Consider the following 15,065-nt stretch of genomic DNA (forward strand, 5'->3'; position numbering starts at 1 on the left):
ATTAACGCGTGATACTTGTTGCCGGCGGTGGATATAACGCGTGATGGATGGTGGCCGTGATACTATAACGCACGAGCCCGCCTCCCCTAAGTATCGGTAACAGAGAAAGGGAACGGGCATGGAGGTTTGTTTACTTCAACAACGCCTTCGAGCATCTGGATAACCTTCCTCATGGTTGGCCGCATCGAAGGGTTTTCTTGTACGCACCAAAGTCCAACCTTAACAAACGTCATTATATTAGCCTCTTGTAGTCATCTAAGGCCTCCGAATCATTCTCAAGAAACACGTCTAGTTTACCTTCTTGATAGCAATCCCATGCCCAATCAGTTAAAACCGCCACCACGTCCTTAGAATCACTCTCATTAATAACCACACTCTTTCTGCATGAAATCATCTCTAGTAGCAACACACCAAAGTTATAGACATCAACTTTTACTGTGACCGGGGTGCTCCTAAACCATTCAGGAGCAACATATCCTTTTGTTCCTCGTATTCCAGGTTGTTCGACTTTGATCCATCATCAAAAGCTTTGCCAATCCAAAGTCAGAAATTTTAGCATTGTAGCTATCATCAAGAAGTATGTTTTGAGGCTTTATGTCACAGTGGATGACGTGGGTGCTACATTCTTCATGGAGGTATGCAAGTCCCTTTGTGACGCCTACAATAACATCACTCCTCAATTTCCAACTTGGTTTCATGTCTCCAAAAAGAAAGCCTGCCAACGTGCCATTGCTCATGTATTCATAAACCAATAGCCGATGATCACCATCATCACAATAACCAAGAAGTTGGACCAAGTTTTTGTGATGAGTCTTTACAATAGCATTGACCTCCGTCTGGAATTCCTTTTCACCATGTTTCAACACCTTGTCTAACTTCTTCACTGCCACAGTTGTTTCCCCTATTACGCCTTTATAGACTATCCCAAAAGCACCCTTTCCTAGTTCATCCTTGAACCTGTTAGTAGCTTCGACCAACTCTTGATAGGTGAAACGAGGCAGATTGGTATCAACAGATTTACTACTGGGGTAATGATTTTTGGTGGTCTTCTTGTATATCCGAAAGAAGCCCATGCAAATCACACCATTGGATAAGAAAATTACAAACACACATATACTTAAGATCACAACTATCAAGCTTCTCTGACATTTATGTTTTGGTGAAAATACAGAAGGAGCTTGTTGGGGAAAGTCACCTTTCCGAGATTTCAGGTAGGCCTTCGCAACTATTGAACAATTCTTTTTACCATTAGAGAGTGAAAGCTTCTTCTTCCAACATTGTTCGTCCCTGTAAATTGCAACAGCACAGAAACAATCTTGTAGGCAGAAAGTTTTGCAATTTTCTTCGGTTGTTGGCTGCACACGCACATAGTCAGATTCTGGCCAATCAATGTTAGTGAGCTCGAGGAAACCAAATCGGTCTCTATCATAGCCTTCATCATAGGTTGGAGCGAAATCAGGCTTGCAATATCCATTTGGATCATTGGGATCAAGCAAAGAGAATCCTTGTGGGCACTCACAGTTTGCAAGATTACCATCAAGGCTGCAAACATTGTTAAGCCCACAAGCTCCGCTACCGTCAGTCCCATCGATCCGGTTACATATGTTTTTTGGTAGGGACCATAAAACTTCCCAGCTTGTATTGCTAGTAGGATTCTTGAGGTAGTAATATTGTGAAAACCCCATTAGATTCTAGAGTTGCTCTTTGGTAATAAATTTGGCCACTTTCTTTCAAAATATACATAATCCGGACTCATCAAAGATCAGTTGTAAACCAGAATTCGTCTTATTGGTGTCATTACGGGTGTTACTTCTATAGTAGACATTATATAAAATACCAGATGGTATATCGCGCTTCCTAAGAATAAGATTTCCATCTGGAAGCAAAGTCAACTGATATCTTCCGGTAAAGAAGTTTGTTTCGCTTATCTTTGAATTGATCTCTCCAGATCTCTCCATAACCTGAGTAGGCAGTATGGTATCTGTTGGAAAGCAAAAGCTCTCCCACACCTTGCGGGAAATGGCATCAACAATCACAAAGTTACCAGTATCGTTCATAAAACCATATGCACGATCCGAAATATTGGACTCTGAAGTCCATACCTCTTTGCCTTGAGGTTCACTTAGTACGAGCCCACGCCCATCACGTAGCTCAACTTTTGATCCTCTGGGCACCATAGGACCACCTTTTGAATACCAAACGACGGTCTTATTAGGTATTTTGTCGTACCATATGGATAACAGAAAGCTCTCTTTTTGCTGAATTCGTTGGAACCCAAAGGCAAAATCACCCGAAGGTGAGAGCCATGGCATGCCATCGTCTGTTGCTGTGAGTGATGCACCCACCGGGACAAAATCATTTCCGTTTGTTTGTTGTGCTACGATAGAAAATGGTAGAAAGGTGGTTAAAAGAGTGAGATACAGGACTAATAGCATAACTTAAATCACTCGCTTGATTTACGTAAATCAAGCATGAGATTATGTAATATTGTGTAATTATTTGTATATTTAGTTTCCTAGTTTATAGGATCTTGTAACTCTATATATTAGTTTCCTAATTGGCGATCCTACCCTCTTTTCCCTGCCTTCTTCCTTTCTTTTTCCTCTATCCCATTGTCGCCCTCTGTCTTCCTTATTCCTGCCGCCCCACTATCTTTTCCCCAAAATATTTTCCCCACCAATATTATAAACCCTTGATACTTTACTTGATACTTCAATTGTTATTTTCCCCACTAACTCGATTCCTTCAATTGATAATATTCTCAATTGTTACTTTATCGATAATATTCTCAATTCCTTTAATTGATACTTCTATGGCATCCTTGTCGACCACCCTCACCACCTCCCTACACCCTCTCCTTCACTTTATCCCTCATAAACTCAACTCCTCAAATTATCTTGCATGGAGTCAACAGGTAAAACTTGTTCTCTCCCTGCAAACCCTTCTCGGCCATATTGACGGGTCCACAAAACCACCTGCCGAAACCCTCAGCACGGATGATAAAACTTCTCCCAATCCAGATTATGCCACCTGGTTAGCCAAAGACCAAGCCGTGCGTCTTCTCATTCAGTCATCCCTATCCGAAGAGGCTATGTCCGAGATTGTCGGGCTCCACACAGCCCGACAAATCTGGCTCTCTCTTGAAACCGCCTATAGCCACCCTTCTCTTAACCGTATGCATACCCTCAGAGACAATCTCCGCCTTCTACAAAAGGGATCCTCCGCTGTGGCAGAATTTGGACGCAAGTTCAAGGCCCTCTGTGACCAACTCGCCGCCATTGGTCACCCGGTTGATGAAACCGACAAATGTCATTGGTTCCTCTGTGGCTTAGGGCCGGCGTATGAACATTTTTCCACCACATATCATGTCGTAGGCATCTCTTCATTCCGTGAGCTAATTGCTAAACCCGAAAACCAAGAAATTTTTATGCACTCCTTTCCTGGCCAACAGTCTCCGCCCGTAGCCTTTACGGCCCAATCTTCCCGATCCGGTAATTCTCGTTCTAATTCTGGTTCTAATTACTCTAACCGTGGTAGAGGTCGTGGTCGTGGTGAAGGTCGTGGTCGCACTCGTAGACCTCCTCAATGTCAACTATGCAGGACAGACGGTTATTATGCAAATGCCTGTCCAAATCTCGCTAGTTTTGCAAAGCAAGCATCGTCTGCTGACGCAAATCTGGCCCATGCTTTTCATGCTCAGTGCCATGTCACTGTCACTGATGAGGACCATCCCGACTGGGCTGGCGATACAGGTGCGTCGGCTCATATGACTCCTTATCTTAAGGATCTTGATCCCACTTTTCATTCCTCTACGCATGATTTTGTTCGTTTTGGTAATGGTCATATATTACCTGTGACGAATATTGGAACCACATCTCTTACAAAAAATATTCATCTAAAAAATGTCCTTGTCGTACCGCATCTTACTAAACGCCTATTCTCTATTAGCAAACTTACCCATGATTCTCCTGTAGATGTCCTTTTCTCTAATATTTTTTTTTCATATTCAGGATCGAAAAACAAAGGAGATCCTGGCAAAGGGAACCTGTGAGAACGGACTCTACATCATTTGAGAAGGAAATCGTGCGTTCATTGCTTCCTACTCGGATCATCATCTCAAAGCCTCCTTTGACAAATGGCACGCACGCCTTGGTCACGTGTCGTTTGATATTATTTCTAGATTGCATAGACATGGTTCTTTGTTTGTTACTTAACTTTTACCTAAACCTAAAGTTTGTTCTCCATGTCAATGATCTAAATCTAAACGTTTGCCTTTTGTTTTGAATGAAAAACGCTCTTTGCATGCTCTTGATTTGATACATTGTGATTTGTGGGGTCCTGCACTCGTTACTTCCTCGCATGGTTATCGGTTTTATGCTATATTCATTGACGATCATTCTCGTTTCACATGGTTTTACCCACTTAAGCATAAGTCTGAATTTTATGAAGCCTTATTAGTGTTTGCTCCATTTGTTCAAAACCAGTTGTCATGCAAAATTAAAGTATTTCAGAGTGATGGAGGTACTGAATTCACAAACCACCGAGTACAAAAAATTTTAACGAACAAGGAATTCATCACCGTCTTTCTTGTCCCTACACCCATGAAAATGGGCGTGCTGAACGCAAACACAGACATATAACTGAAACCGGCCTCGTCATGCTTTTCAACTCTCATGCCCCCGCCACATTATGGACTGATGCTTTTGCATCGGCCACCTTCATTATTAACCGTTTACCCTCCGCTGTACTTGATTTCAAATCCCCTTTATGAAATTCTGTACGGTAACTCCCCTACTTATTCCAATCTTCGTGTATTCGGTTATCGTGTCTTTCCTTACTTGACGGACTATGCAAAACATAAGTTAGCACCCTGCAGTGCAGAGTGCATCTTTATTGGCTAAGATGCAAAATACAAAGGCTATAAATGTTTGGATCCACATACTCATCGCGTCTATGTTACGCGTCATGCACAGTTTGATGAAGCAAATTTTCCGTTTAGTAATCACACTAATCCTGTTGATGAGGCTACCTTGGTTTTCTCAAATTTTGATGAAACCTTACCATCCATTCCCATACCAAACCCGCCAACTTTACCCAACATACCCACTGAGACCACACCGACACTTATCGAGCTCACACCTACCACCCATGATCTGTCCCATTGCCCTTTATGTTCTACTTCTGTTGCCCAACCTCCGCATCTTTCAGCCCAATCCAATCCATCGGCACATACTTCTCCATTGTCCAAACCCTCTGTCACGGCCCCCGACCCGGTTTGACCCGTTTCAGGAGCCGCGGGACAGAAATCCCGTGGTATTTAATTTAGGCGACAGCGGAAGTCTTTTTAAAATAGGATCTTTTATTATTAAAACTGCATGTTACATAATTTAGGGATAAAGCCCAATAATTTACAATACGGTGATTTCAATGGAAATCTTTATTTTTCAAAACATGTTTCTTTATTTATTTACACTGAGCCACTTTTCTAAGCTGATAGTGCTTCCTGGCACTTTTCTTTGCTCACAACAGGTTACCTAAAACATGTTTGAAAAAGGTTTTGTCAGCGGGGAAATACTGAGTGAGTTCATTCAAGTTTTAGGAAATGACCCATAGTTATAATTTACAGCATAAGAGCGATTACAATGGTTCATATCTTATTTTTATCTGGCTTTCTGTCACAATGGTGACGATGGTCATACCACTATTAGGTCAATGAACTCTAATAGTGACGTTCCTCGCTAGTAGGTCAATGAACCTAACTGGGAGAAATAGTAATGTGCACAATACCCCACTAACCAATAAATCAAGATATCCACGACTTAGTCCCTGTAATTATAACACTTTGAAAATAATTTGGAGTATTGTAAAACAGTTAATAAAAAGAAGAATGACTCACAAACTGTGAGAAAAGAGAAATGAACTCACATTGCAGATTTAACGAGCAGTGTACAAGCCTACTGATTAGCCTTGATTATTCCTAATTTAACAATAATGCACACACACAAACGGGTTAGTAACTAATTCAGCAGTTACGTCAATTCACGAGATCAAACCCTCACATCGATTAACAAGTGCGATACTTAATAATTCAATCGGATTCTCAACGAATAACAGAGCATAGTCCGAATTCGAACAGTACTCAAATATTCAAGTCGAAATCACGACGAATAATCAAAGTACATCTCAATTTGAGCAGCACTCGGACTGGATAGTTGTAATCGATCGGACGTTGAATCGTAATAGCGATCGAGTTATTACCCTGATTGCGGCAGCACTTCGTGACCCGTGTGTGTTTTAAGAGTATACAGAGTATAACTCAGTGTGTAATTCGACTTTGAACGTCGTTTGAGCAGCATAAACTGACTGCTAATGTCTGCTATTTATACTAATTTTTGGGACTCCCTTACGGACCGTATGCCTGATCCCTTACGGTCCGTAAGCTAAGCAGTCTAATTATAGGCTGCCTAGGCTCAGGACTAGGCTTGCTGAATCAATAATTTGGACAAATCAGATTGTCCCAATGTTTTATTTAGATAACTATTCGACTTGGGTTAGCCCCCCTTGAGTTTTAGGGGCCCTGATCCTGATTCCGATTGTTCTGAAAATTCTAGGGCTAATGCAGAATTACTTGGGTGTCTTAATTAGGGTTTTCTTATTGACTAATTATCATCCTAATAATCGATTTTAGTGGCAGTTGTTACATCCTCCCTACCTTAAGAAAAATCTCGTCCTCGAGATTTACTGAAATAGATGAGGGTGCTTTCGCTTCATCTTTGATTCCAGTTCCCAAGTGTACTCTGGTCCTCTCCTGGATTCCTATTGGACTTTTACTAGCACTAGTCGTTTGTGTTTGAGAAACTTAATCTTCCGATCTTCTATTTGTAGGGGTTTCTCTACGAATTTTAGCTTTTCATTTACCTCTATATCTTGAAGAGGTACTTACCAGGGATTCGTCTGGTAGACATTTCTTGAGATTGGATACATGAAACACATCATGTACTCCAGCTAATTTTTCTGGTAGTTGTAAACGATAAGCTACTGGTCCTATGTGTTGGATTACTGGAAATGGTCCTACATATCTTGGACTTAGCTTCTGAATTTATAAATTCCTTTCCAAGGAAATATTTTCAATAGCTTTTTGTCTCCAACTCGAACTCCTACGGCTCTTGTTATTATTTGTATAACTCTTTTAACCGTCTTCAGCCTTTCCTTCGTGATACTAAATATCACAGTCGTAGTCACCGAGGATTTCTTTTTCCTCATGTTTAATTCTTGTTGCTCCAATATGTATCTTAAATTCTTATGACCCATATGGATAGTAAACTTGCTTAGATAATGTTTCCTAATCTTAAGGGTAACTTGTGGCTTCTAATTTTTAAGTTTACAAGTGGTATGGCTTTCTTCGTGCTTTTGCAATTGCCTTGATGCATACACAATATCCTTTTTGCGTTTCATTACCGTACATCCAATTTCTAGCTTTGAAGCATCACCGTATACTTTAAAATCTTCTGTTCCTTCTGGTAAGGCTAGGATTGGAATATTTGTTAATTTATGCTAGAGGCTTCTTTTTGTTTTGGGTTCTTATTTAGAATTAACTGTTTTAGCTTAGTTAAGGATATATCTATCTAAGAGAATCCTCAATAAACTGCCTATAGTATCTGGCTAAACTTACAAAATTTATAATTTCCATTTAGAGATTGTGAAATCTTTCATTTTAGTAATTTGCTGCTATCTTAGCAGGATCTAAGTGAATACCTTCATGATTCATCATGTGACTTTACGTGGTTTATTTCCTGTAATTAAGATTACTTCTCCTGTGGGGGTACGGATTTCTACGGAATTCTTATCACACAGAATTCGAGCAAGGTTGGCGACTAACCAATCCATTTCTAATACTACATCGAATCCGGCTAAATTCATAGGTAACAAGTTTGCAGAAAACTTATGGCCTAATAGTTCTATCTTTCCTTCTTGCAATACCTGATTTATGTTGACAGAATTTCCATCTGCCGTTTCGACTATAAAAATTTGCCTAAGGGTAGTTAGAGGTAAGTTAAGAGTTTGACAGCATGAAGTATTTATAAAACTTTGGTTTGCACCAGAGTCAGATAATACTTTTTGTGTAAATGTTGTAACCTAGGACGTACCAGCTATCACATCTGGAATGAGCTCTGCTTCCTGAGCAGTCAATTGAAAGGCTCTTGCATTCCTTCTTGCTTCTTCTGCAGGTTTGGCTTTAGTGTCAGATGGTTTGTTTAATTTTGGACAATTTGGCCTAAGATGTCCAGTTTCTCCACAGTTGTAACAAGCTGAAAATTTCTTCCTCCTGCAGTCTTCTTCCTGATGCCCCGGAATTTTGCAAAAATTGCAGTATCCTTTGCATCTTCCAAAATGCTTTCTTTTGCAAAAATTGCAAAATGGACTAGTGGAAGATTGCCCATTCCCTCCTTTCTTGAAATCGTTATGGTTACCCGAATGGATTACCTGGGTAATCTTTTGGGCTACTTCCTTCCTTCTATTTTCTTCTCTTGTCCGTACTAGTTCGTCAGTCAAAGTATTGGCTAAATCTACCGCATCATCAATCGTGCGAGGTTTCGCAGCCTTGACGATGTTACGGATTTCAGAAATCAATCCCCAAATATATCGAGAAATAAGTACCGGCTCTGGCGAAGCCAGGGTTGGTACTACTCGAGCATACTCGAAGAATGTCGAAGTATACCCTCGACAATCTACATCCACCATTCGGTGGGTTAGAAACTTATTTGTCATTTGTTCCTTTTCATATTCGGGACAGAATTTTCTTTCGACAAGACTCTTAAATTCTTCCCAGTTCATAGCATACGCCATCCTTCTTCCTTTTGCTTGCAACACCGTATTCCACCATTCTAGCGCTCCTTCTATGAAAAGATTTGACGCATACATGACCTGATCATCCTGAGCACATTTACTTATGGCAATTACTGCCTCAGTTTTCTCTAACCAACATAGTGCAGCAGTTGCTCCTTCATTGCCTGCAAACTCAGATGGTTTACAAGCAAGAAATTCCTTGTAAGTGCAACCAGGCGTTGCAACTTTCATTTTCTTAGGGAGCGGCGCTTGTCGTGGTTCATTATCATGATTAACATGATTATCGCCTCCGTTTACGCTATTACTGAAGTTATCTTCAGAAATACGTTTGCTAGGAACGATTTGCTGTGGTTCTACCGGATTCTTAACAGCAGCAATGATTGCTGGAATAGCGTTGGCTATCCCTTGAGCTATCATTGTTGGAATAATGTTGGCTATCCCTTGAGCAACGATATTTTCTATATCCTGCCTAGTCATATATTGATCTCCTGGTTGTTGCTCAGAATTATTAACTGGTTCATTATTCGCGTTTTCCATCTGATAATTAATTTATATATAAATAATTAGTTATTTTAATTCAAGGTCACAAATAAGTGCACATAATCACGAATGTACAAACAAAATTATGATTTTCCAAAATTTCATTTGTGCCATGTTTCTATATATCCACATATACTGATTTTACTATTATTATTATACGATCACAGTTCCATAATTCCCTATCTTTTGTCAGATGATATTCTAGTAATGATGTTCCCCCTCATCGTATTTTCAGGAGATCTGTCCTCCAATCTATTGGATCCTATTCCCAATGTCCATTAGTTCTTCACTAAGGCGAAGTTCAGCTATATTCTCGTTACTTATTGGTGGATTTGGTGAAGGTTCTGAATTGAACTGAGGAAAAAGTTTATAGGGATGGTTTTGTAACTGTATTTCCTTAATCAACCATTCGTCTATTTGCGAGTGGATTGAAGGGTTTAGAATAGTTGGTTCTAAGTTCATTGGTAGTTGTGTTTCAAGAGAGCGACTGAAAATATTTTTATTAACAGGCTTAATAGTATCATAGCTTGCCATTATAAAATCTAACTCTTCCTGAGATGGTAACTTTTCAATTTGCCTAGAACTTTCCCCAATTTCTATTTCCTTGGGCTTGGGTTTCTCTAGAGGTAAAGCATCGAATTCTATAGGTTCTTCTATGTCTGGTATATATCTATTGAAATCTCTGGAAACCTCTACTCTTACTGGATAGAGATTTAAATTCTGAAGGGCCTCAGACAAGTTACTCATGCTGTTTAGCAAAATAGACATAGTCAGAATTCATAAAATTTATAGAAAACTTTTTAAATATTAGTTTCTACTGGGTACTATTAAAATAGCTGAAATTTACATCACACGAGGTTTTATTTGTATATTTTATGATTTTCTTGATAAGACTTCTAAACTGTAGATAATAAAGGTACTAATACTTGAGTCAAATTATTTAAAAATTTGCATTTACTTGCTACATTGACTAGCATATAAAGATCTGCTCATACTGTATACAATTAGTCAGGTAAATAAATAATCACAAAATAATAATTAATGGAAATTAAGTATTTTCTAAATACTTAATTGGCTTAAATTAGTGGCTTGAGAAGTGGCTCTGATACCACATTTTTCTGTCACGGCCCCCGACCCGGTTTGACCCGTTTCAGGAGCCGCGGGACAGAAATCCCGTGGTATTTAATTTAGGCGACAACGGAAGTCTTTTTAAAATAGGATCTTTTATTATTAAAACTGCATGTTACATAATTTAGGGATAAAGCCCAATAATTTACAATACGGTGATTTCAATGGAAATCTTTATTTTTCAAAACATGTTTCTTTATTTATTTACACTGAGCCACTTTTCTAAGCTGGTAGTGCTTCCTGGCACTTTTCTTTGCTCACAACAGGTTACCTGAAACATGTTTGAAAAAGGTTTTGTCAGCGGGGAAATACTGAGTGAGTTCATTCAGGTTTTAGGAAATGACCCATAGTTATAATTTACAGCATAAGAGCGATTACAATGGTTCATATCTTATTTTTATCTGGCTTTGGTGACAAGTCACAATGGTGACGATGGTCATACCACTATTAGGTCAATGAACTCTAATAGTGACGTTCCTCCCTAGTAGGTCAATGAACCTAACTGGGAGAAATAGTAATGTGCACAATACCCCACTAACCAATAAATCAAGATATCCACGACTTAGTCCCTGTAATTATAACACTTTGAAAATAATTTGGAGTATTGTAAAACAGTTAATAAAAAGAAGAATGACTCACAAACTGTGAGAAAAGAGAAATGAACTCACATTGCAGATTTAACGAGCAATGTACAAGCCTACTGATTAGCCTTGATTATTCCTAATTTAACAATAATGCACACACACAAACGGGTTAGTAACTAATTCAGCAGTTACGTCAATTCACGAGATCAAACCCTCACATCGATTAACAAGTGCGATACTTAATAATTCAATCGGATTCACAACGAATAACAGAGCATAGTCCGAATTCGAACAGTACTCAAATATTCAATTCGAAATCACGACGAATAATCAAAGTACAGCTCAATTTGAGCAGCACTCGGACTGGATAGTTGTAATCGATCGGACGTTGAATCGTAATAGCGATCGAGTTATTACCCTAATTGCGGCAGCACTTCGTGACCCGTGTGTGTTTTAAGAGTATACAGAGTATAACTCAGTGTGTAATTCGACTTTGAACGTCGTTTGAGCAGCATAAACCGACTGCCAATGTCTGCTATTTATACTAATTTTTGGGACTCCCTTACGGACCGTATGCCTGATCCCTTACGGTCCGTAAGCTAAGCAGTCTAATTATAGGCTGCCTAGGCTCGGGACTAGGCTTGCTGAATCAATAATTTGGACAAATCAGATTGTCCCAACGTTTTATTTAGATAACTATTCGACTAGGGTTAGCCCCCCTTGAGTTTTAGGGCCCTGATCCTGATTCCGATTGTTCTGAAAATTCTAGGGCTAATGCAGAATTACTTGGGTGTCTTAATTAGGGTTTTCTTATTTACTAATTATCATCCTAATAATCGATTTTAGTGGCAGTTGTTACACCCTCAACCTCGGCCCACACTATCCCAGCGCCTCCTCTCACTCCCTCGGCCCACTCATCTTTTCCAACCCAGCCCACTACATACCAACCCGAGTCCACTATACCCCAACTTGATCCTTCTCTTAGCCCACCTCAGCCTTCCCACACTAACTCTAGAGCATCTATTGGGCCGATACCATCACACCCCATGAGGACTCGATCGAAAAACGGGATTTACAAACCAAAGTTTTATGCTAATCTTACTTTGTTTTCAGGTCCTTGACATCATGCTCTTCTTGCAGCACAGGATCCTCGTGGTTTCAAGTCAGCCGCAAAGCACACTAAATGGGTAAAAGCAATCGAGGAAGAACTTCAGGCGTTATGCTCAAATAACACTTGGGTTCTCGTACCAAGACCCTCCAACGCAAACATAGTTGGATCCAAATGGGTTTTTTCGGGCAAAATACAAAGCTGATGGTTCTGTTGACAGGTACAAGGGTCGTCTGGTTGCTTAGGGATTCACTCAAATTCCTGGGCTAGATTTTTCACACACTTTCATTCCGGTAGTAAAGGCCTCTATGGTTCATGTGGTTCTCGCTCTTGCCACTATTTATGGATGGTCGCTTCGTCAGTTGGATGTTCGGAATGTGTTTCTCAATGGAAATCTTACTGAAACTATTTACATGGAGCAACCTACAAGTTTCGTTGATGCAAAATTTCCTCATCATGTGTGTCAACTTCAAAAAGCTCTCTATGGTCTCAAACAAGCACCCCGTGCTTGGTTTCAGTGTCTCAGTAATTTCTTGCTTGCCAAAGTATTTGCTTGCAGCAAAACAGATACCTCCCTTTTTATCTTCAAAAGAGGGAACACCATCATTTATCTTCTCGTCTATGTAGACGATATTATTATTACTGGCAGTGATACTACTCTCATTCAATCGTTTGTTACTAGCTTACACAACGAATTCTCAGTAAAGGATTTGGGTGCTCTTGGCTATTTCTTGGGTCTTGAGGTCACCTACGTAGAAAGTGGTTTTTTTGTCAGCCAAGCTAAATATGCTCATGACATCTTGGCTCGTGCAGGCTTGCTTGATTCAAAACCGGTTGATACTCCATTAGCTGCCTCAGAGAGTTTTCTCAGCAAAGGCGAACCTTTTCATGATCCCACTCTTTATCGATCATTGGTTGGCGCTCTACAGTACCTCACTATTACGCGTCCTGATCTTTCTTATGCTGTCAATCAAGTCAGTCAGTATCTGCAGTCACCTACCACTTCTCATTTTCAATCAGTCAAACGTATTCTATGCTATGTTAAGGGCACAATCTCCTTTGGGTTAACCTTTAATAAGCCGCCTTTGACCACCTTAGTTGGGTATTCTAATGCTGACTGGGCTCGGTATATTGAGACACGCCGATCGACTTATGGTTATTTGATTTATTTGGGTGGAAATCTTGTTTCGTGTAGTGCGAAGAAGCAGCCTACTATCTCTCATTCCAGCTGTGAATCTGAATATCGAGCTATGGCGAACTCTGCGGCTGAGATTATTTGGATTACTCACCTTTTGCGTGAATTACCTGCTCTTCCCACTGATCAACCTACTCTTCTGTGTGACAATAAAAGTGCTATTTTTCTTGGTCAAAATCTAGTCTCTCACAAACGTGCGAAACATATTGATATTTAATATCACTTTGTTCGGGAACTTGTCTCATCTGGAAAACTCTACACCAAGTTTGTTCCATCCAATCTCTAGGTTGCATACATTTTTACCAAGAGTCTTTCCAAGCCTTTGTTTCAAAAATTTCGGACTCTGCTCCATGTTGGTCCTCCACCTGTTCGATTGAAGGGGTAATAGCATAACGTAAACCATTCAATTGATTTACGTAAATCAAGCATGAGATTATGTAATATTGTGTAATTATTTGTATATTTAGTTTCCTAGTTTATGGGCTCTTGTAACTCTATATATTATTTTACCAATCAATGTAAATGAGTGAGATTGAGTCCTAATAAGGACTCTAGCCATTGCTAAAATGATACACACTATTACGATACGTTAACCGTACCAGCTATAAAGACAAAGATTTTAAGTAGTCAACAAAGTTTTTCTTGACATGCAAATAATTGAAGTTTCAATAATAAAAAAGTTGAACAAGTCTTGAGTTCAAATGTGGCTGTAACGGATTGATCTTGACACTTCAATTCCATAAGAAAAAAGTAACATGGAACACAGGCCCACATTAGAATTTCCACATTGAAACTGTGGACTATTTCTAGACAGCATATATATAAGACAAAATGTCCCCCCTAAAACAAAATGAGGTGTCTTAAGAATGCTTACGGTGACAAGGAAATAAGTTGAAGAAGTCTTTCTTTACTTGTCTAATTATCCTGTCAAAGTCCGTATTATTAACGAAGTAGGAGCGAAAAGTCTAGATCAACAAAGTAGAAACAGAAGCGAAAGCCTCTATACCTAGACTATACGCTACGGAATCACGCCCCCTCCATGTGGCCACCTCGCGCGGCATGAAATACCGCCAGAGGCTCAATAAAAACCGGCGTGAGGATGGGAGGCGTTTAGGGAAGCACGGCTGAAGGAGGGGTTGGTGGGTGGGGCCCTTGCCCATCAACCAATCACTTGATTTCGTTTTTGTTTCTTTTTTGTCGAACGTTTTAGATTTTAGTATTGTTTAACAGGGCGCACTACAAGAACAGGGCACCTTTAGCGGCGACAGGTGTCGCCGATATTGACCACTTTTGTTGCCGCTATTGACTTTTAGCGGCGACATGTCGCCGGTAAAACGACACCGGTATTGCTCGGACGCTATTGACCGGTTGTGGCCGGTAATGACTACTGTCGCCGGTATTGATCCTTCACTTTTAGCGACGACAGATGTCGTAGTGTCGCCGGTATTAATCTTCGTCGGTAAAGGTTGAAAGGCAATAGCGGCGACAGATGTCGCCGCTAAAAGTCTGTTTTTTTTAATACAACATCTGTATATACAGCTGCCCAGCCAGTTTTACGGCCGAAAAAACAAAACCTGCCTATTTTCAAACAACGCAAGCATACGCCATGAACATAATCAACATATACTAAAGGTAATATAATTAAAAACTACGCAAAAGTCGT

At 39.9% G+C, this 15,065-nt stretch overlaps 1 protein-coding gene and 1 pseudogene across 1 annotated transcript; one reads left to right on the forward strand and one right to left on the reverse strand.

The window, feature by feature from the left end:
- Positions 1 to 232: 232 nt before the first annotated feature.
- Positions 233 to 1,685, reverse strand: LOC110867125 (annotated as a pseudogene).
- A 10,830-nt stretch (positions 1,686 to 12,515) lies between these two features.
- On the forward strand, positions 12,516 to 13,619 carry LOC110867126 (uncharacterized mitochondrial protein AtMg00810-like). Its single transcript, XM_022116263.1, has one exon. It carries the CDS (start codon positions 12,516 to 12,518, stop codon positions 13,617 to 13,619), a length of 1,104 nt encoding a protein of 367 aa, XP_021971955.1.
- Positions 13,620 to 15,065: the final 1,446 nt, after the last annotated feature.

The sequence above is a fragment of the Helianthus annuus genome, chromosome 7, assembly GCF_002127325.2.
Source record: "Helianthus annuus cultivar XRQ/B chromosome 7, HanXRQr2.0-SUNRISE, whole genome shotgun sequence".
Classification (NCBI taxonomy): Eukaryota; Viridiplantae; Streptophyta; class Magnoliopsida; order Asterales; family Asteraceae; genus Helianthus; species Helianthus annuus.